The sequence below is a fragment of the Sturnus vulgaris genome, chromosome Z, assembly GCF_052056855.1.
Source record: "Sturnus vulgaris isolate bStuVul1 chromosome Z, bStuVul1.hap1, whole genome shotgun sequence".
Taxonomy (NCBI): Eukaryota; Metazoa; Chordata; class Aves; order Passeriformes; family Sturnidae; genus Sturnus; species Sturnus vulgaris.
In genome coordinates this window covers 29,267,028-29,288,177 of record NC_142283.1, presented here as the reverse complement: position 1 = coordinate 29,288,177, position 21,150 = coordinate 29,267,028, and the positions used below count along the sequence as shown (strand labels likewise).

The 21,150-nt window shown below is 39.2% G+C and overlaps 1 protein-coding gene and 1 long non-coding RNA gene across 3 annotated transcripts in view; one reads left to right on the top strand and one right to left on the bottom strand.

The window, feature by feature from the left end:
- Positions 1-2,788, top strand: part of LOC148219763 (uncharacterized) — a 32,465-nt gene extending 29,677 nt beyond the window's left edge. For both annotated transcript variants that reach the window (XR_015799690.1, XR_015799689.1), the window contains exon 3: positions 1,292-2,788. This is a non-coding gene — a long non-coding RNA (uncharacterized LOC148219763). The remainder of the gene's footprint in view (positions 1-1,291) is intronic.
- Positions 2,789-6,002: 3,214 nt separating this feature from the next.
- On the bottom strand, positions 6,003-20,032 carry ARRDC3 (arrestin domain containing 3). Its single transcript, XM_014883559.2, has 8 exons — positions 19,557-20,032; positions 16,287-16,368; positions 13,684-13,831; positions 12,310-12,412; positions 11,679-11,935; positions 11,121-11,283; positions 10,163-10,317; positions 6,003-8,747 (listed from the first exon to the last, which is right to left on the bottom strand). Exons 1-8 carry the CDS (start codon positions 19,834-19,836, stop codon positions 8,691-8,693), a joined length of 1,245 nt encoding a protein of 414 aa, XP_014739045.1. The 5' UTR covers positions 19,837-20,032; the 3' UTR covers positions 6,003-8,690.
- Between the last annotated feature and the right edge of the window lie 1,118 nt (positions 20,033-21,150).

Genomic DNA, 21,150 nt, shown 5'->3' with positions numbered 1-21,150 from the left:
AGCATTCTGCAGTTTTGGGTGGAGAACTTTAAGGCTTGGGCTAAAGAAATCATGAAGCTAAACACAAGAATGCACTCAGATAATTTATCTTTAGTAAGTTGCATGAGATAAGCTGTGTCACTTAATTTTTAGTGTACCTACTCTATAGGATGCTTCATTCCTTTCACTTCAGAAGAAAGAGTTTAAATTTCATAACCTGCGTTCATATAAACATTCTAGCAATTTCCTCCTTATAAATCTATGGAAGTGACATTGGGAAGGCTGATGCCACAATTGAATGACTGCTCTCTAGGATTTAAGAGAGAAGTTTCCTCCTAGAATATTTCCTCTAAAAAGAACTAAAAGAAAAGAAGTTTTTGAAATATTGTTTTGGTGATCTGAAAGAAATATATGTCATATATATATATATGTCAATAAATATATCAGTGCCTGAAAAACAAAACTGATTAAAAACTATTATATTTATGCTTCTCTGTATCCTAATCACAAGCTGATGGGTTGAAAGGCACCAGTGGAATGTCATCTTTGCCAGATTCTACGTCTGGATCTTTGATTTATATGACAGACATGTAACATAAAAAATATCTAGGCAAATCGCCAGTGACTATTTAGATGTTGGGGTAGGAGAACACACAATGTTCTTCACAGATCTGTATACAGTCATTCCTGCAGTTGCCTTTTTCTGCTTGTCTTTGTTTCTGTTGACCTTGTGCGGATTGAGGCAAGTACTCCTCTATTTAGTTTTTCCATAAAAGGAAGGTGACTGGGAAGCCTGATGATTTCTTTTTCTGCAGGGTTAGTGATGCAGAGCTAGATGAACTCAATTAAAGAGCCAAAAGTAATTAATGTCTATGAACTACAAGGAAATCAACAGAATGGTAGAAATTTCATCCTCTTAACTCAGTAAACATAGTCAGTGAGCCACAAATCCTACTTTTGATTATAATTTTTGCCATTTCTATATACTGTGTTTATATAAGATAATCCCCTCAGAAAGAAAGAAAGAAAGAAAGAAAGAAAGAAAGAAAGAAAGAAAGAAAGAAAGAAAGAAAGAAAGAAAGAAAGAAAGAAAGAAAGAAAAAGAAAAAGGTAGGTATATGTACTGTCATGTAGAGGAAAATTGTACATTCATGAAATTAATTGTACAGAACTGAACTTGTCATAATCCGTAAGATGTGAAAAGGCTGAGCCTATTATTTCTATTTCTTTAATAACACCAACTGCTTATATGCTATTTATTTAAATAATTGCAACTATCTTCTTCCCCCGCCCTTGCTTTTTCCTTTTGGAGCGAAACAACTCCTAGAAATAACTACTGTCAGCTGTGAATTCTGGAGGAGAAGCCAAGAATATAAAACCCGTTCATGTGTGGACAGATCTGACCCTCACTGGGAACATGGTGACACGGTCTCTTTTCCCTGCCCTGGACAGTCTGTTGTCAGCAGTACCTTTTAGAGAGGAGCCAAGGGACTTTTAGACCAGGAGCCAAGGGACCGATTTTTCCTGCAGCTGCTCCTGAGAGTCAGACAGCCCTTGCTGAGGATGAGGCTGCACTTTCGCTATCCCTGCTCAGAGAAGATGGTGCCTGGATCCTGCCGACGAGACCCACAGCACCCCTATTGAGGTGTTTGCCCGTGTTTACATTGCTCAGTGTGGAGTGTTCTGTGCCCACCCATGACATTCAAACATTGCTGAGTGATATAGGACTAAACTTAAAGCAAACAGATGGCACCCGTTGCCTCTGAGAAAATTAAGTAGAGGCACCATGACAAATTTCCTTGCTGTGTCATGCTGGCTATGAACATGGCACACACTGCTTCTACTGACAAATCCCAGTAGCTTTTGTTTTTCAGCATGCTCCACTTCTCTTAGGTTTTCTCCACTCTTTGTCTTCTAGTAACAATGCTAGCCTTAAGGCTTCTTGGGGGTCTGGATTGCAATTTATGAATGTGAAACCTTTTAGAGGTCAGGAGAGTGCTTGCGCCTCCTGTCAACAACTTGCCTTGCAAGAGGGCTGGAGAAAAGCGTTTGGTTCAGTTCCTGGCTGCAATTCAGAGCACCATAGAATAATCCAGTAACAGCGTTTTGAAATCCCTTTTAAAAACTGTCACCATGTTTGGAAAGATCTATGGGCTGCAGAAAAAGAACATCTTATAAAGTGGGAAAACAAAACGGCATATCCAAGTCTAAACTGTCCTTGTCTGAACCGAACAGATATCTGTTTTGTGTAATCAGTCAACATATCTCTGGATCACATAAATCAAAGCTGTTCCTTACCCACAGTCCCTTTTGTCCATATCTGTCTGTGTTTGCATGTTTTCCCTGTGGATTCACACAGGTGATGGAGGTAGATTCATGCTGATGGGGAATATGCTCTGTCAGAGGCTCCTGAAGGGCCTCTCACTGCTTTCAGCATGGGACTTTCCTATTGCAATGCACTTAAAAATTGCAGATTGCACTACTGAGCTAAAAATATCTCTGTGTTCGTCAGAGGTGAGATGTCTGGCTTCTCTCTTGGTGGCTGCTTGGACATTCTGGGTGGAGGGGCGAGTCGCCAGTAGCAAAATTTGGGTTTCTTCCTTTCCCCTGTACTGCTCTTTAATTGTAATAATAGCAACTTTTCGTCTTTTTCAGATGTGCTCCCTTTGAGCAAAGGGTAAAAGAATTATTTGTTGGAGCATTTTGTATTTATCAACTAGTTGCCAAGAGAAAAAGGTTCAGAACAGCGGAACTTGCCTTTCACAGTAGCAAATAAAACAAGCTGCTTGTACTCTTGTTTCAACCCTAACCATGCTCTCAAGGGTAATATTTCTTGTTTCTTTTGATTGTGCCAGAAACTTAGTCATAGAAGTCATAGAAGAGTACCAAATATATGCCAATTAAATTAATGTAATTTAAAATTACTTTCAAATTGCATGTGGGAAGCAAAAAAATATGAGCATAAGTGTGCTTATATTTTTGGGGTGGAGAGGGTAATTGTGAAACAGAGGTAGGATCTGTTATCTCCCAGTTAAAAAGATATAAGTTCACTGCAGTGTACTCTAATATTATAGGTTCCTCTGAATGCTTTTACCCTGTGATAAAATCGCCTTCAAGGCAAGTCAATATGCAATTGTGAGATAATTCACAGTAATAATGCTGAAATACCTTGAAACAGTTCCCATATTACAACCACTTATTTAGTAGTTCATACCATGGATAAAAAGTGAGTTTTATGCAAGGAATTCAAAAGTCTATCTAGTCAGTACTCCTAGGTTTTAAATATGACTGCGGGAAAAAAGACTATAGTTTCTTTTCAAGCTTATTCTGAGAAGGTACTTTGTGTCAAAAAGTTAGATGAAATGGGTTTTCTTTGAGGAAATACAGGCTTATATGAGGCTTTTTGGTAGCAAAAGTTATATGCACAGAAAAGAAGTAGGATATTTTGGAGCATTTAAATGTTTGAATAAAATATAGGAAGAGGAATACAGCAATGAGGGGAATTGGTTAAGATTAAGAGAAGATTATTACTTCCCTTGCATTACTTTGAACTATGAGGGGAAAAAAGAGGGGAAGATCAGAGGAAAAAAAACGCAGAAATTTTGTGGCTTTAAAGTTGACTTAATTTACATTGTTTTCTTCCTTTGTTTTGTCTGGGAGGTCAGTGTTACATGGTACAACTGAATAATCGCTTTGTTACTTTAGAGGTGTGCAACTCTGTCACCATAAACAGTGTCGATGGACTAAAAAAATAATGGGCAGCAGTAAAACTGTCTTTCCTGTCTTATCCTGCTAAATGATAGGGAAGGGGACCATTTAGTTTAATTTATAGGAGATAATTATATAGCTATAAAAGACTGCTGCAGGCTTTTCTTTGTTTATATTGCATATTTAACACTGAAATAATTTTAAAATTAGAGCTGCAGTTGTTATCATGATCTATTTTCTTGGAATTCTTAACTAGGAAAAATGGGCTACTTATAGAAGAAACGGACTGGTATCAACAGACTTCACCTGATTAAGGGTAGTCACCCCAAGCAAGAGTGTAAATAATAAAAAAGCAATTTATTAATCAGAAGTCATTATCTGCTGAATACTTGACACCTTTTACAGAAGGTAGTCTTAAATCCTGTTTCTTTGCTGATGGGCAATGATGACAGCTTTGCCTTGAATACTGACCATCTCTAGTGGGGAGTTTGATTTTAATTCAAGGCAGTCCGATCACAGCAATGCCTATTTTAGCTCTGGGAAATTGAAGTAATTTCCAGATAAATAATAATCAGGTTTTGCAATAATTTTTCCCCTCCTCCTATGCTCCAACCTACTATTCAGCTGAAAAAATAATGTATCTTATCTCCTTTGAGAAAGATTGAATGGCATCATATTCATCAGTTCATTTTAGAAATAAAATTTACTACACCAATAAGCAGGTAACAGGTCATGGCCTCCCCATTATGAAGATTTGGTGGCAAGTTGGTGAGTCAAAGGCATGCTTAACCTGGAGAGAGTCATGATGGAAGGCGACAGACTCTTGGTAGTGATGCATGGGAGCAAGAGGAAACACTGTGTGCTTGGTTATTCCCCTCAGTGCCCCAGAAGAAGATCATGCAGGGAGCTGCTCATGGTAGATGGAATGCACTCTTAGAGAGAGAATTATCACATAGCACCAGGCTAATTTTATAGATTTGTTCTTTAATTTTTTTAATTGTATGTTTCTCTCCTCCTTAAAATATACCTAAATAATTCAATTTTTATGTTATATTTAGCACTCCCCTTCTCTGATCCAGGTAATTGTTTTTCAATTGTTTTATCAAATATGATAAACTTCAGGCAGGATGCCTGAAGCAAATTGAACAGGCAGTCCTTCTGAATTCTTAATCCCCCTTTAGGACCTGTACTAGGTGAAAGGTCCACTGTTCAACTTGGATTTCATGGCAGCACTTGGACTACTCAGAAGCTATTCCTCTGTCCTAACATCCACTAGGTCAAGAGATAGGGAGATCCAGCTCTAAAAATAACATGCTGTATCCAGGTGGAGTTACAGGAGTGAATGACTGCTGGGAGAAGATATAGGTTACTTTTCTCCTATTTCCAGGCTATGATCTGGAGATCAAAGTGGAATGTGCCTGACAATGTTCCTTTGCAAGTAACTTTCACCATAACATCAAAATCCAGGAGCTAAAATCCACAATAATGGTCATAAAGTGCAAATCCCAGTAACTCCTAACAAGTCTGTGGATTTCTGAAGGGGCACTCCATTCAAAGTCCAAAACATGTGGAAGATCTGTCCAGGAGAACAGCCATCCTCCTGCAGTACTAGCCTGTGGAAAATCTCCACTGAGCATTTCTCTCTCTGTAAGAGTTGCCCATAGCTGTGTACCTAGTCACAGGAATTGGTGCAGATCGGCAGCATCTGCCCAAGAAAAGATGTTTTCCTACAGAAAAGCATTGCTGGGTTGCTGCCCAGCTTCACGAGTTTCTTCTGGAGACCCTTCGTTGCTCTGGTATCTGGACTTCGTGCTTTATAGCTGTGCTGTGGAAAGGTAAGGTAGATGAAGATCATAGCAAGGTCCATTTCTGTAAAATAAGGGAAGGCTTTTGACATCTCCTTACTTCCAAGGGAACAGCAAACGACACCTTCTAGACCCCAAGTCAACAAACTTCCTGTCAAAGTTCCATCTGCAAACCAGACCTTTGAAGTCACTCCCCTATTTCCTCCTATCCCCCCCACAATTTGTGTCACCTCCTCAGGGAAAGAAGCAGACACCTTAAAATAGGGTAACTGCAGCTGTAATGTGATAAAAAGGCATTTCCCATCTGAGACTTGGCCCCATGAGCTCAGTGATGTAAACAAAAGAGACATGATCCCAAAACTAGACTCCTGTAGTACTCAGTGGTAGAGTTCTATAAATAGTTTTTCTCTATTTTTTGAGAAGACAATACACATTTTCCTGCAGTAAGTTCCTGTATTATGTGATATTTGTGATTTTGAATTTTATGCACAAATAAAATATTTAAAAGCCTTTTTTTTTTTACAAAAGTTTATTTTCCACAAGGAAGAGCAATAGGAAAAATTAAACTGTTTTCCACATACTGTTTTCTTAAAACAAGAGTCTACAAGGACATGTTCAGCACCAAAACTAAAAAACAAACAAAAAAAAAAGTACAAACAGCCATAGAATATAATCTATAAAGCAAACATTTAATATTGCACTTTGTTTCTCTAATGTTTGGATTTTACTTACTTCTTCCTAATTCAGATTAGAATTCTCTATCAAATACTGGGTTAAAACTGTGAACCTCAAGTTTTATAATGCTGAGAATTGACCAATATTTATGGAAGAGTAATGCCTCTGAGTAACAATGTAATTTAAACTGGAAGTCTTTATTTGACAAGCTTATATAATTTTTCATTCTAATCACAAAGGCTGTGATACAAAGTCAATTACTATGATACTGGTCAATCCTGCCTCATATGCATTTTTCATTGTATTGTGGTACTAAATGCTATGTATATCAGCAATTGTTCCCTAGTCTGCAAAAGTAACAAAAAAGGAAAAAAAAAAGTAAAACCACCAAATGCCCTTTTACACCAACGATCCCATCAGCTTTAAAAATTGTCTGGTAGGAGAAGGTAGAGGGAAGGGACATCCACAAAATTGCCCTAGGAACATCATCCAATTTCCTTCTTGCCAATATTCCCGCTCAAAGCCCAAGCCTTTTAACTGAATCACTTAAAACGTGACTCATTTATATTTTATCACCCTGTTGTCATTTTTGAAACATGAATGATCTTTCATGTTCTCATAAAGGCCACTTATGGAAAAGCCTATTTTGCCACAGTTATGAAGCCTTAAAAATAAGGCAGAAGTTTTTAAAAATGAGCACCATGCAGAAACACCAGCCGCCCCCCTCCCACTCTCTTCTGAGCTTTTTTATTGCACAAGGAGACAGGTATTTGACAGATTAGGTCTTGGTTTGTTCAAATAATCAAGATGAGAACTTGTCCCTTTGCCAGTGGTCTGTGTTCCATAGCTGCAGAAGAGCAAAGTTGACTTCCATTGTACATACCTAGCATGTAAGCTCTGGTATTTGTTAGCACAGGTAATGGCTCCATTGCACTCTTTATCCTGGGGCACACTCAAGGGCAAGTGCTCTTTCCATACGGTTTCTTGCATTCTATATGAATTCATGGTATAAGTCAGCATACAATTTGTTTTAAAGCTCTTGAGAGTGCCACAGAAGATGCAGTCATCAAAGCACTTCCAGCTAACTCATATTTAAGTATGGCTGGTAATACTGATCTTTCCCACTTTAATTATACTTTTAATCTTACACAGTATCATAAACCCTGAAGGTAATACAAAGTGCACAAACTGAGCTCTTAGCATTGAAACTTTTCCTGCAGTTTGAAATATACTTTCTACTAGACTCATCACATATAGAATTTTTGGTGATTAAGTAGCTATATATAAAAATAAATTTACTCTCCCTTCCTATCCCTAATACTTGAGATATCTGTGAATCCTAGACAGTGTATGACCACTGACTTTTAAAAGTGTTTTGAGGAATATATGGTGTCTGCTGGTGCTGCTTTCATTTATGCCTTTTTTTTAGAGCTTCACAACTTGAACACTTTTTTTAAAATGTAAAAAGAGAAATGGGAATGAGGTGGGGTTTTTTAACTTTTGTGTATGTCCCTATTCCAGATCTCCCTCTCAAGTAAAGAACAAAAACAAAACACAAACACAAAACAAAAAAAGAACTAACTCAACAGTGCAATGTAAAAAACCAAAGCATTCGAACAGTTTGGCAAGTGATGAAGTCACCTGAGATTAAGTGATTTTTTAGGCAGTCTGTAATAAAATGCTGCTTTGCAGTAATAGTAGAAAGGCAACAAATTTTTAAAAGAAATCAAGAAAGTATACAATCTTGATGAAGTCTATTAGTTTCTTTCTATTAATTCTTCACCCTCCCACCCTATCCCCACATCTGTTGCTTATCTACTACATTAGGCTGCAAAACATACAGCAAGAAGGATTGGCTTGAAGGCATTTGATGTTTGTAAATAAATCCACAATAGGATCCAAGCTGAAGAGGTGATACATGATCAGCCTACTAGGACAATTCTGAGCATGTGCATATGCAGGTAAAGTCCAGGCTACATTAAATTAAAAAAAAAAAAAAAAAAAAAAGTCAGTGCATTTGTCAAAGTCTGTTGCTGTTGGGTTTTTTTGTTTCTTTCTTTTTTGTCAAAGCTTTCTTTTGCTCCTTATTGTGCGGACCACAAGAAATAAGAAAGGGGTAACAACTGTCCGGTGTAAATGACAAAAAGCTGTAGGGACTAAACCACACGATGTAAGCAATAAGCATGTGCAAATTTCCGAATCATATGAGGAAGCTAAACGTCTCTTAATGTGGTTCGAGTGTTTGGACACACATTACTGTAGGTTAGTCAGTAAGGCTGCTCCTAGTATGTGCCAGTATTTAAGAGGTGGGGGGGGAAAGCTCAGTTCTTCAAGCATGTGGAGCAGTCCTACAATGTTACTGTAGGCTTCAAAGCACGATCACAGGTTGTGTTCATTTATTCACCACACAGGCAAGAGCAAACCCACTTTCTTTGAAAGTGTGTTCTCCACTATGATGCCTTGACCTTCAACACGGGAGGTATGACTCCAAATCCAAGTTAAGTCAGCTTCTTATGGACTCCTTCAACGAGAAGGGCAAGATGGTCTGTCGTCTGTGGGTTGATCTGGGTTTGGATCAATCTAAACAAAAGAGGAAAAAAACACAACAACCAAAGGCATTTTTAGAACTGCTTGCTAGAATATAAAAAATTTAGTGTTTGAATTGGTTTAAGTCCAAGACAGTCAGAGATAAATGGTATTCCCAATCCAAAGGTTATTCAAGTAACTGAAGTATCTCTAGAAATTAGATGAAACTTTGAATTGAAAATTACTAAGTATATAGTGAAACATTTTAACCTACAGGTTAATGGTAGCTTAAGGATAAGCACAAAGATGTAATAAAAATATGAAAAAAAATCTCCTGTAGTGGCACAAATATTCTAAATTATTTATTACATAGTAAGAAGACAACCCGACTCATCACTGAACATTTAATTTAAAATAGTAAATTGATTTCAGAAGACATTTTGTGTAAAAAGGCACAAGATTATTAGCAAAAAGTTCTTCTACTTAATTTGTAAGTAATGAATCCTGAAAAACCCTATAAAATGTTTCAGAAGTTGATGTGTTCCACCTATTACCTCTTCTTCCTTTCAACAAAAGGAAGGACGTGAAGGACATGGTCTCTAACTCAGGTCTTCAAAACACAATAGGAAGTATAGTTTAAATGGACACTATATAGTTTGGCCAGTTATTTAAAAAAGACATTTGTTAGAACAAAGGAAAAGCTTGTTTCTAAGATTTAGAGTACCTAAAACGAAAAGGATCTGAGTATTCTAGTTTATGTTACAGAAGAGTCCTCAAACAAGAAATAAAAAAAACATGCCACTCACTAGCAGATTTAAGTGTTTCAAGATGAAAAGAAAAAAATCAAGAGTGGGTGGATCCAGGCAAGATTTAGGCAAAGGACACTATTCTGTTTTGTCCTGTACACTGCTTTTCCCTGAAAAATATGAACATGGCTTTTGAAGCTTTCAAGGCCTCAACTTGTGTCCCAGTTATTGAGTGACTTTCACAGAACTAAACTAGCACACAGAATGTTTGAAATCTGCATTTAGAGAAACCTGAGCCAGAAAGTACATCTTTGTATCTTCTCTGCATGGAAATTCTGAAAATACTACATACAAAGAACTAAAAATACAGAGTACTTTCAGAAACTAGGGATGAAAAACAGTTTGTTGTGCACCTACAGACTCAAAATGTTGGTATTCACTAATGTCATGTATTACATATATAATGCAATGTAATTTTAATAAGTTGCCCAGAGGGTGCAAACCATTTCAGAATCTCTATGAAGCATTAGAATAGTCAAGAATCCTGGAAAACGTCTGATGCAATTTCCCTGTGCTTTGCTAACACTAGGTTACCTTTTCCCCTTTTTTTATTTTTGTTTATTTATCCTGGTTTTCATAAAGTAGAAACAGTTTCTTACGTTTATTCCACATGACAGAATTCAGAGAAACAGTACATTCATAATTACATTTTGCGGTACCTACTTCTGAATAGAGGGGTGGAGGCAGAAAACGAAACTCCTGGATGTATGCAAACAGTGGTCCTGGAAGTGCTCTCTCAAAGTCATCACAAGCACCTAAGGGTGCAAGGCTGGACTGTCGTTGCTCCTCTGTCACCACTTCTGCATAGCTGGGAGGTGCTGCAGGGAAAAGGCACACGCAGTTCGAACAACAAGTTCTTATGCATGTCAAAACATATAACATGATAAATATTAAACTTTAATACTGTAAAATGAACCAGGTATGCAGATAAACTACTTTCATGATTTTTCCACAGTTACTGAGCATGCAAAAGAGGGTAAGTTGCTATAGTCTACTTTAAAACTATGCTCAAATCCAAGAGCAGACTGACCATTGTTCACTGTGGCTTATCACCTTCAAATTTAAAGCATCCTCAGAATACAGAATTTCTGTCACAGGCAAGAATGATAGAACATTGCATTCCTCTGGACTCCATCATCAATCTGGGATTTGTACATTAAAACCCCCAGATGTTTATATGCAAAAAGAGAGAAGCTACAGAGTTTCTCCTTTGACAGAAGAGATTCCCACTGAAATGGATTACATTATCTTTCCACAAAATCTTAGTTACTAAGGATGATAAAGGTCACCTTAACTGGTACTCTGGCAGGTTACATTGCCTTATAACCAAGGATACAGTTGGGATACTGGAGGCAGAATTAAATTCTGCCCAGGTACAGTGGCATTCTGTACTTTCACTTGCACCAGCTTCCAAGCAGCTAGATTCCACTGCTTGTACACCTGAGAGATGAAGGCAAAAAGGGGAACTCCATTCTTCTACAGAGAGCAAGCAGGTAACAAGGAAACACCCAAAAGAGATTTTCTATGGACTTTATTATGAAGGATGTAATTTGCGTCTGTCTACCTGACAGCAATGAATAAAGCATACAAAAATCAAAACAGACTTATTTTGTCAGGTTACCTTCTGGTCTTTCAGGCAGCGTCAGACCAAGCCAATTCATATTCATGCTACACTGGCTGCTTACGCTTGATGTTCTGCTACCAAACGGGTGTAGAGGAATGGTGCCAATGACCAATGGTAAGTTAAGGAATAAATCCATGGCACCAGGAATATCCACATATACCTAAACAACAAAGAGATATAGATGAAAAATAGCTTTATATGAGCACTTCATAATTATTAGACTAAAATTTCCAGGCATGGAATTTTTCACAATAAACTGAAATTTCATTTTGTTAGTTTCAGAGCCAATGGCCCTATGGAGACAAAAAGTCCTGCAAGTCAAAGGCAGCTATATTCATAACACAAGCCCTCACATGGAAATGTCATGTACTTATAACATATTTGCTTAGCACATGCAAGATTTAAACTGAATTTACTTAAGAAAATTCTTGTCAGGACACCTAATGCTAGGCTATGTATTTCATTTGTAACTAGTTATCAGTTCACAACGCTTTGTTAACAATTTACAAGGAATCATGGGAACTACTCATGCTCCAATGAAACAACCCTACATACCATCAGTGAATATTCCACACGGATTATACTACAGTCAAGGATTGAAGGAGAAACAGGTGGAATTTTCAACTGTTTGCCATTCCAGGTTTCTGTTTTTCCAGATGACAAGGATTCCCCACGCAGGTTGGCAACAAGCTGTTTAACTTCTTTCATTTTCCCCTTGGCATAAAATGCCTGTGTTTGGTAAATGGCTGCCTTTGGCACCACCACACGGGAAGAGCAGTTCTCAATCTCAGCAAAGATCTGAATTGATTCACCTGAAACAAAACAAAATTTCATTTTTTCTATGTATTTGCAAGGCAACTGAAGCAAATTGCCATGTGAATTTTTACCAGGCACCAGACTCTGCTAGCAATGCTTGAACAAGCATCCACTAATACTAGTAGGAGTAAGGTCCCCATGAGGTAACCTAACAGAAAAAAGCACAGACCCAATAAAAGCAGATGTCTTTTAACAATAAGGAGACACAGTAAGCTAACAAAATTAATAGTTTAAAATAGTAAGACAGATGAATGCAGACCAAAATGGCAAGAATAGTTTAAGTATTTCTTTTATATAACAGCAGCTAAGTACAAACTGTCACTTTAAAAGGGAAGGAAAAACTTTTCCTATAATTACTTCTGTTACGTACCTGGGGTGTAGCCCTTCCTTTCAATTTTGGCACTTAAGGATATTGGGCCTGAGGTACAAAACCAACAACAGAGAGTTTTTTCTTTTGTGCCTGCTTGGGGTGACTGCAAGAAAATGGAAAATAATTGTTCTTTAATAGAGTCCTCCACGAATTTTTTAATCTGTTCTAAATTAACACACAAAAAAAATTGATTATTTACTTTCTTTGCATTTTGATAATCTAGTTTTATTTAGAGGGAGAAACCTCAAACAAATTGCACTGTGAAAACTCTAAGCTTTTTTCTAATTCTATACTCATCAACACTGCTTTTTTGCTACACTTCATACTACAGTTACATTTAAGCAGCTTTTTATACATAAATAAATTTAGCACAGCTTAAAGGAAGGTTTTATAGCCTACGTATCCCACCATATTGTTAAAGAGCTTTTAATTTAGCAGTAAACTAGAATGTGTATCCAGTATAATATTTCAGAAACAATAACTAAGGTAAAGTATTGTAACCTTGACTCCTGCTATTTCCTGTTTCAAAATGAGCCTGTTTCACCTGTATTAAGCATTTTACATGACACCAGGATTTAGGACTTGATCCAAAGCCCATTAAAGTCAAATGAGAATCTTTTGATTTTAATTGAATTTGTGCAAGGCCAATGTCCCCTTGCAAGTCTGATTTTTCACCCAAACGCACAAGAAACCTATTTCAATGGATTTTGAGATTTTTTTCCCCTCTCCATGGGGAGGTCAGTTTTAAGAAGAGTGGGGGGGGAAATGGAAATTTCAGGCCTGACTGAAATCAAATTCTCATTAAAAGCAGTTGTGATATGGAATTGTTTTAATGAAACGACATTTCAGAAAAAGATTATGGAACATTGTGATAATTTCTTCCCATTGGTAGAAAACTATACATATAAAAATTATCAATTATGCACACCAGTACATTATTTACTTTGCATTTTTAAGTTTGCAGTCTGTCACACTAATTCTTTTGAGTTGCACTGTTGTTTACTCAAAATCAAAGAGGAACAGTTCTCAAAATTTTCCTTCTTACTCACACTTAACAATTTAGTATTGATTTAAATTGACAAAACCATTTTACACATCTTAGAAGTGAAGCAACTTAAAGTACAGGAAAACATAGCTTTCAAAATACCAGTACTTAAAAATTTGCAGAACTAATGTAATACTTAGAAGACTGGCTGCAAATAAATATTTTTGTTACATAAGTATATATATAATACTTACATTATTATTATAATATATATAAATAAGTATTAGATAATGTATTCTGTAAAATTAGATATGGGTATTGTTTCAGTTATTAAACTTCGTATTTTTTTATGCCAGAAACAAAAAAGGAGTAATTCTGTCAATTCTTACCAGTAATGAAGGAGTGTTGATATCTATATGTTCAAAGACTGTAAATTCCTTCTTTAATTTTACTGGTAGAAACCAAGGCCTATGCAATTCGGCTTTCACCCAATAGCGCACACTGCCATGTCTGCCTTCGAATGAGGTAGCAAGTGGTCTGTGCAGGACACAAAGGTCAAAACTGAGTAAAGTATTTCTGCCTAATAATGATTCAATGATTACTACACAGAACTGCATTTTTAATGCACTGTAGTACTTAGTGAAGCATATCTCAGAAAAATTCAATATTAGAGATGGCAGAAAAATATCATGTCCAATTTATCCTACTACAGTTTTGTATAGATTTTAAGAATAAATTAAAGAATTGTACTAGAAAATGCCAGGAGAGCACAGATGTTCTTTATGCTTAAGAGATCACTTCCACATCTCGGGTAAAGCATGCCCTTTTGACTACCAATTTAAAATTATCATTAGTATCAATAAATTATGGTTTTGGGTATCGTATTTTGTAAATCATTGTGTATTATTTACTTGGTCAGTAGCTCAACATCAGGTTAATTTTAGCTGTAACTCAGCACTTCCGTAGTAAAGTTCACCTTAAGCAGAGTAAATATTACAACTTGGAGATCTGAAGAGAGGCTATTTTGAGCACCTTCTAATCTTTTGCTACCCTGACGAGACAGATTAAAACATTTATAATACCTAAGAATGTACATATATATGCATATACATGTTTATACATATGCACGCATATAAAATCATGAAAAGTATTCTGAAATTTGTCAAATCAACGAAGCCTACTTTAGAAGCTAGAGGAAAGATGATGCAGGTAGTTTTTCCAAATCTGTGAGCATTTCCTTTTTTACTGTAGAATCATAAAATGAAAGATTAAGTATCTTTATAGCTCAGTTATTTACAATTAACAGTAGTTTCTATAACTTATTATCTTTATTTTTATCTAAGTCCTTTTCCCTAATTCACTATGTTCTGAATACATTGTTATATATACACATTTAAATATTTGCAACACTTCCCTATTTTCCACAGAGAATAATACTAGCCATACTTTACTAGAATTATTCATTCAGTTACAGTTACTTTTATATTTGCACATTTAAAATGTTTAGCATTTTATCCCAACAATGCAAGGATTTTCTAATCCAACTTCAGTGTTTCATTCTGTCCCATATTCTGTAGAGGAAAAATCAGTAAGGATGATGCACATCTTTATACTGTTGCTCTGAAATTTATGTCAGTTTTGGAAGTATTCTATGGACACAAAATTGCAAGTAAGTAGGCAGCATCCAAGTTCAGGCTTTTAAGATCACCCTTTTTTTTACCAGTATTATTAAAAACTGGTTTAACAGCTATTCCTTCATGGTACTTAAAAAGAACCTATGATTTAACCAATGCTTGTGATATTTTTCTACCTGGCTGTTTCACTTAAAGCTAAGCATTTCATGTTCATGTTTCTAATGTTTTGGGTTTGTTTTCATTTTTTGTTGTAGTTTTTTAAAATGGCTCTTTAATCTCAAGGGAAAATCAGTACTGGCCTTACTAGTTTCTTGTATTTGAGATTTTCAGAGAATGCTAAATTGCCTTTAATATCTCCATATTCACAGGTCTTCACAGAAAATCTTATTGAAACAGTGTAAAAATGCTGTGCTCTTCACTTTGAAGCTGTAAAAATGTTTGTCACCCGCACCTCTAATAAACAACCTTAGTAGTAGGCAGTGAGCTTATTCCCATAAAACTGCCAAATTTTCAGTGACTTTCAAATTTTTAATGAACCCTACTTGCCTTTTACAGCAAAAGGTTCATCCATACCTATAGTTCCTCTTTTCCTGTGTATTTGTCTTTAGCGCAACTTGTATTTTTAGCTCATTTCCATACTGGTAACTCCACTACATCCAATCTTATATCCACAGTCAGACAAGAGTGGGGCAACAATTTTTATTTTACAAGAACAAATTTCTGCTCTTATTCTTTCTTTGCCTCTGTTTTGTAAAACAAATGGGATTTGGTAGGAGAACTCTTCTTACTTTATCCACTCATTCTTAAGTTTATTTCCATCCATTTATGCTTTCTGCATAAATATCTACCCTGGGTACATACATCGTATCTGAATAAGAACAGCCTCCTCTTTTGTTGAAATCGAAGTAAACTTGCCACATCTGTTCCAGACTTGAGCCCAAACAATTCCACTGTGATCTTATCTCTAGTTCTGCTAGTCTGCATAGTTTCAGTAAATGGCTGAGTTAGAACTGAGCCACTCTGCAGAGCTTCAGTGACAATTTAAATTCCTCTCCCTCCTCTTGGGAAGGAGTCATAGACTGGAATATCTAGTAAGTCAATAAGACTTGGTAAAAAGAACGTGAGCAACTGGACAGCAGTGAACTTTTTTTGTGGAAATAAAAAAAAAAAAAAAAGAAAAGATGGGTATACCAGTGTAAAAGCAACCTCTTCAGTTTAATGAGATTATGTTCTCTACTGCATGTTGGAGCACAATTCCTCCTACCATTGAAAAGGTTTCCCCTCCACCCACAGCAGGAGTTTTGGTCAGGCAGGTGGGCAGCAGGGCCCTGTCTGGAGGCCTGTGAGTGGGTACTTACGTTTGTGGAAGCTCAAAGCTAAATGCATATTCATGCCTTCCTGAATGGATGGTGTGAAGGCCTTCTTCTGAATTGTCATCATCTAAAAGAAAAAAAGCCAAACACACTAATCCAGCTGCACAGGTATTATACCTTGCATAGGCTCCTCTTCCAGAAAAAAAGCACTTTGCTCACACATTACAACACTCAAAGAATGTTATGTCCCAGAAACAAGGTTCTCCAGTACATTAGTTATTAACTGCTGGAATGCAGACAACTCTGCAATTGACAAGTCTGACTGACAGGCAGGCTAGACTGCCACCTTCGCTTTAGAGAGAAGCAGAGTTTAATTTGTTTTAACATAATCCTGCCTCTGAACAGTGACACAGTTTCAACTGCTGCCATTTCAAGGCCTCCATGCAAGGTCTGTAAAGGAAATCATGCTGCTTTCCACTGCAATTGCTAGTCAGCATGAACTAGACCTGGCTTTTTACCAGCATTAACAGTACCAAGTCTGCTGCTTAAGGTTAAATATAGAAATTTGGCTTCTTTGTATCTTCTGCCTGGCAACAGTGTCCATAAATTAATCACACAACTCAAAAAAAACCTGTGAGAAAGGAGTAAGCGTATACGAACACCACCCAGAAAGTACCAGACAGATTCAGGGGCATTTTTTGGGCAGCTTGCAATTTGCTATCTAGAGCTAAACTTTTTCTTTCTTTAATAGGTTAACTTGATCTTACTCAGACAGGAAGACCCAGATATTTGCTGGTTTTTTGCCAGGAACGCTGACCGTTGTTTATGGTCGTGATTACTTGCCCAGCTTCAAGTACCACAAGAAAATTGCAGTTTATTGTGACATAAAACCAGAAAAACGCTTACTTGGTGAAAATAAAAGTTGAGTAAAAGATGACTGAACACCTCGCACATAAAAAAGGGCTGGAGTTATAAAAGGGGATACAGCGAGACGAAGTGAAAGGGAACAGCTTATGCGTGATGGTCTGACACGTTAATGGAGGCACGCAGGAGGGTTCTAAGTTCCTATTGTCCTACAGAAACGCTGTTGCTCTACTTCCTGCAGTGCAAATACCGAAATTTTAAAAATAAATAAACAAAACAAACAAACAAATAAAACCTCCCAGCAGCAAGATGTGGAAATAAACGCACCTTCAGCAGGCAACCTTACTCAATCTAGCTCAGGAAAACGCGCTGAAAGAGCGAGACAATGTGTCAGCGTGAGGGTGGGTTTTTATATTGCTGGTTTACGTTTGGGATTTTTTTAAAATAAATAAGATTTATTAATTTTTGTTTAATTTTGTTCGGGGGGAGGGCGGTTCGGGGGGAGGCTGCTCTCCGCCCGGCTCCCCCCCTTCCTGCCAGCTCAGCAGTCCCGCCACGCCGCGGTAAACAAGGGCTGAGCTGTCAATCAGCGCGGGCTGGGGCAGGAGCCGACCGGCCTGAACCGGCGCGCGCGGAGTGCCGCCAGCCCCGCCGCTCTCACACACGCGGCGTGCGCTGCGCCTGCCGGCTCCGCGCCGAGCGCGGACCCTTCCGCCGCGCCGAGACCCCTCAAGGGATGGGACCGGCGGCGGTAGGGGCGTGATTGAGGGCAGCGCGTCCGCCCGCCGTCCCTCTCCGAGGGGCTTCGCGCCGCGCCAACGCCTCGGGGAGCAGCCTCTGCCCGACGGGGGCAGACGGCGAAACATGCGCCCTCACCCCGGCCGCCAGCGCCCCGCCAATCAGCGGCGGGCATCGCCTTAGCAACAGGGCAACAAACCGCGGTCGGCCAATCAGGGGGCGGCGGGGCCGCGGCTGGGCCGCGGGTCTGCGCTCGGGGCGGTCATTGAAACGCGGCCGCTGGCAGCAGCTCGGCGGGGCCCCTGTCCCACCCGCCCCCACGCGTTCTACCCCCGCCGGCTCCCGGTGGCTGCATCGCTACGGAGGAGAGGGAAGTTATGGTCTGGCGAGTGGTTTCTGAGGCGGTGGGAGCCGCAAGTCACCTCGTTAGCGCGGTGTCCCTGAGACATGAAGCAAGGGGAGAAAAAAAAAAAAAAAAAAAAAAAAAAGCCCCGAGCTGTGCTACAGTGCTGAGCTCGGGAATAATGTGTGACGGGCTCTGTGCCGCCCGGAGTTGTTCAAAAATTACATTTTTTGTTTTTTTCCGGAAAGAACGAGAAATATCGCATCACTGCAGAGTATATGATGCATAATAAAAAAAAAAAAAAAAAAAAAGGGGGACAAGCAGCACAAAAAATTACATAACCAATTTTTAACATTATTTTCTTGCGCTGGGGAATTAAGTCATCAACACCACCTGACGCGTGCGGCCAATCTGCGCGGAGCGGGCGCCGCACCCCCCTCCTCCAAGCCGGTCCCAAACAGGATTGAACCGCTTCGAACAAAGGCTGCGAAGTTCGGGGGAAAAAGAAATGAAAACCACATAGAATCCCCAGGCCCCGGTGCTTCCACCACCCGGGAAAGGAGTCTGCACTTTGGGGGGAAACCACGGCGGCTCGAGTGGGAAGTGGGGAGCAGGAGGTCTTCATCCCCCCAGTTTTGGGAGAGATGCTCCCATTACGCAACACCACTTCCCCCCTCTCTCTCCTCCCCCTCCTTTTGCTCTCCATCAAGGGCTTTTCGGACACATCTTTACATCGGGGTGACCCCCACTGCTGAGTGGGGTGTAGCGGTAGCCCACGAACATTAAAGCTTTTTACCAGAATGAGGGCAATACTGAAATGAGAAAAAAATTACACGTGGGGTGGTGATATGTCAAAATAAGTCACGGAGACTCTTTTATCTGCCAATATCAGCTATACTGAAAAAAATTCGTTGTATTATCAACCCCGATAGCACCAGCAGAACTCCGCATGTGTCAGAAAGCATGGTTTTTATGCTTTTACTGTGTTTCAAGATTTGTTATTAGGATTCTGCCAATGAAGTTCACTGCCCATCTGGCTGTGATTTTACAGTTATTTTCCCCCACGGAACGGGAAATTCTACTAAATATTACCATGAAGAAAAAAAAAAAAAAAGGGTAAAACATTAGGAAAAAAACCTCTTAATAAATGGCCGTTCGGAAAAGCAAGTTGTTCAAGGGAGTTCTCCTGCTTGCAGGTACTTTGCAAATGCATCTCCTGTAACTACATCGCCAAGATACGACCCTGAGCATGTCCTGCTCTCCAATGCACCCATTAAAAAAGAAAGGGCTAAACCGCGGTGATACAAAGATGCATGCTTTTTTTTTTTTTTTTTTTCATAAAAAATAAAGCGGCAGACTTAAACCCTTACCTCTCTCTTGGCCCACCAGGATGTCTTTATGGTTGAAATATTCCACTTCTTCGGTGTAGTTCTGTGTATAGGCAGTGTTGGATCCAGCATTCCTCGATTCAGTCCAACGCACTTTAGCGTGCCCCCTCGCATGGATTTTAAGAGATTTCACTCTAATTTCCCCAGTTACTTCTAGACTGACTCTTCCTGAGACTGTATCCCCGCTAGAGTACACGGGAACATTGCTGTCATTCAGACAGTCAAAGCTTATCGTCAGACTCTTCACCTTCCCCAGCACCATGGTTTTATAGCAAAGTATACAAAAATAGACTGTAAGAAAAGAAAGAAAAAAAAAAAAGGGGGGGAACCCCAAACCAACCAACCCCGAGCCTCTGGGTCGCAGGGATGCGGCAGCGCGGACCCTACAGGAGGCTCATGGGGGCGGCGGGGAGCCCCGGCGCGGCAGCACTGCTGCCGACGCGACGTCGCCCCACAAAGGCGCTGCCCCGCATCCGCCGGCCCCGCCTTATAAGCCGTGTGACAAACAAGCTCAGGCGCGCATGCGCCGCCCCGCCCCGCCGGGGCACTTCGACCCCGCGGCGCCGCCGCCGCCTCTGGGAACGCGGTGCTCTTGGGGTTGCGCCCTGCTCGTCGGCTGGGCGGAAGCCGCGCTTGGGAGTGATGTTCTGCTCGTGCAGTCGGCGGCTCCAGGGAGGATGGCAGTGCTCCAGCCTCCACGAAGAGGTGAAGGCTTCACCTCATGTAATAGACCTTGTTCTGAAATTCTTCCTTGTGTTGGTTGTTGGTTTGGTTTGGTTTTGGTTGGTAGGATTTTACTGCTTTGGGAACGGCGGGTTGCGTTTGCTTGGTTAGGTTTGTTTTTTTTGTTTTGTTTCTTTCCTGTGTGTGTTTATAAAGATGGGAAAGAAGCAAGCAAAGCTTGATAGGAAGTGATAGAAAAACATGACAAGAAATAAAGAGCAGTCCTGGTTTTCAGGATAGTACGTATTGCACTACCTGAGAATCCTCTCTGTAAACTTTTGAAAATTAATACTGATTCATCTGAATTTAACTAATCCAGTATCAATGACGGCCCCAGTAATAAAAATTACATTGCTGCAAATTTTTTTTTTTCATTATTAGTACTTTGTTAGTGCTGTTTCTCTGGTAAATGCTCTGAGTTTGGTTATTTAATGCTGCATTACCTAATTCTTGTGCTCTTCCCTTCTGACACGAAGTTTTCAGTGAGAAGTATGATGGTGGTGGATGACATCCCCCAAGACACCATGCTTTGGGGAGACTAAACTGAGATGCACTGCCAACATTTCATGCCAATAGTTAAATTTCTAAAGTGTTTGTCTATTCTTGCTGTTTTTTCATAAATTAAAAAGTCACATTTTCCTTGGTCTGACACCTAGTGGATATTCTCATGCATTTTTTGGGTCCAAAGGTGTTCAAGTCTCTTGTGGGTAAGTTAGGACTTTATATGCTTTTGCACCATCTCATGGTAAGCATTCATAATTCCTTAGCTCACACAATCATATAATCATTGAGGCTGGAAAAGACCTTCAAAATCCTGAAGTCCACCCATAAAAAGAATACTTGCAAGAGAAGC

Coding starts and splice junctions, on each gene's coding strand:
- ARRDC3 (XM_014883559.2), bottom strand. CDS start 19,836: ATGGTGCTGGGGAAGGTGAAGAGTCTGACGATAAGCTTTGACTGTCTG. Junction 11,936..12,309: donor AAGGAAGGGCTACACCCCAG/GTACGTAACAGA, acceptor GTTTTGTTTCAG/GTGAATCAATTCAGATCTTT. Junction 8,748..10,162: donor CTCCACCCCTCTATTCAGAA/GTAGGTACCGCA, acceptor TCTTTTGTTTAG/ATTGATCCAAACCCAGATCA.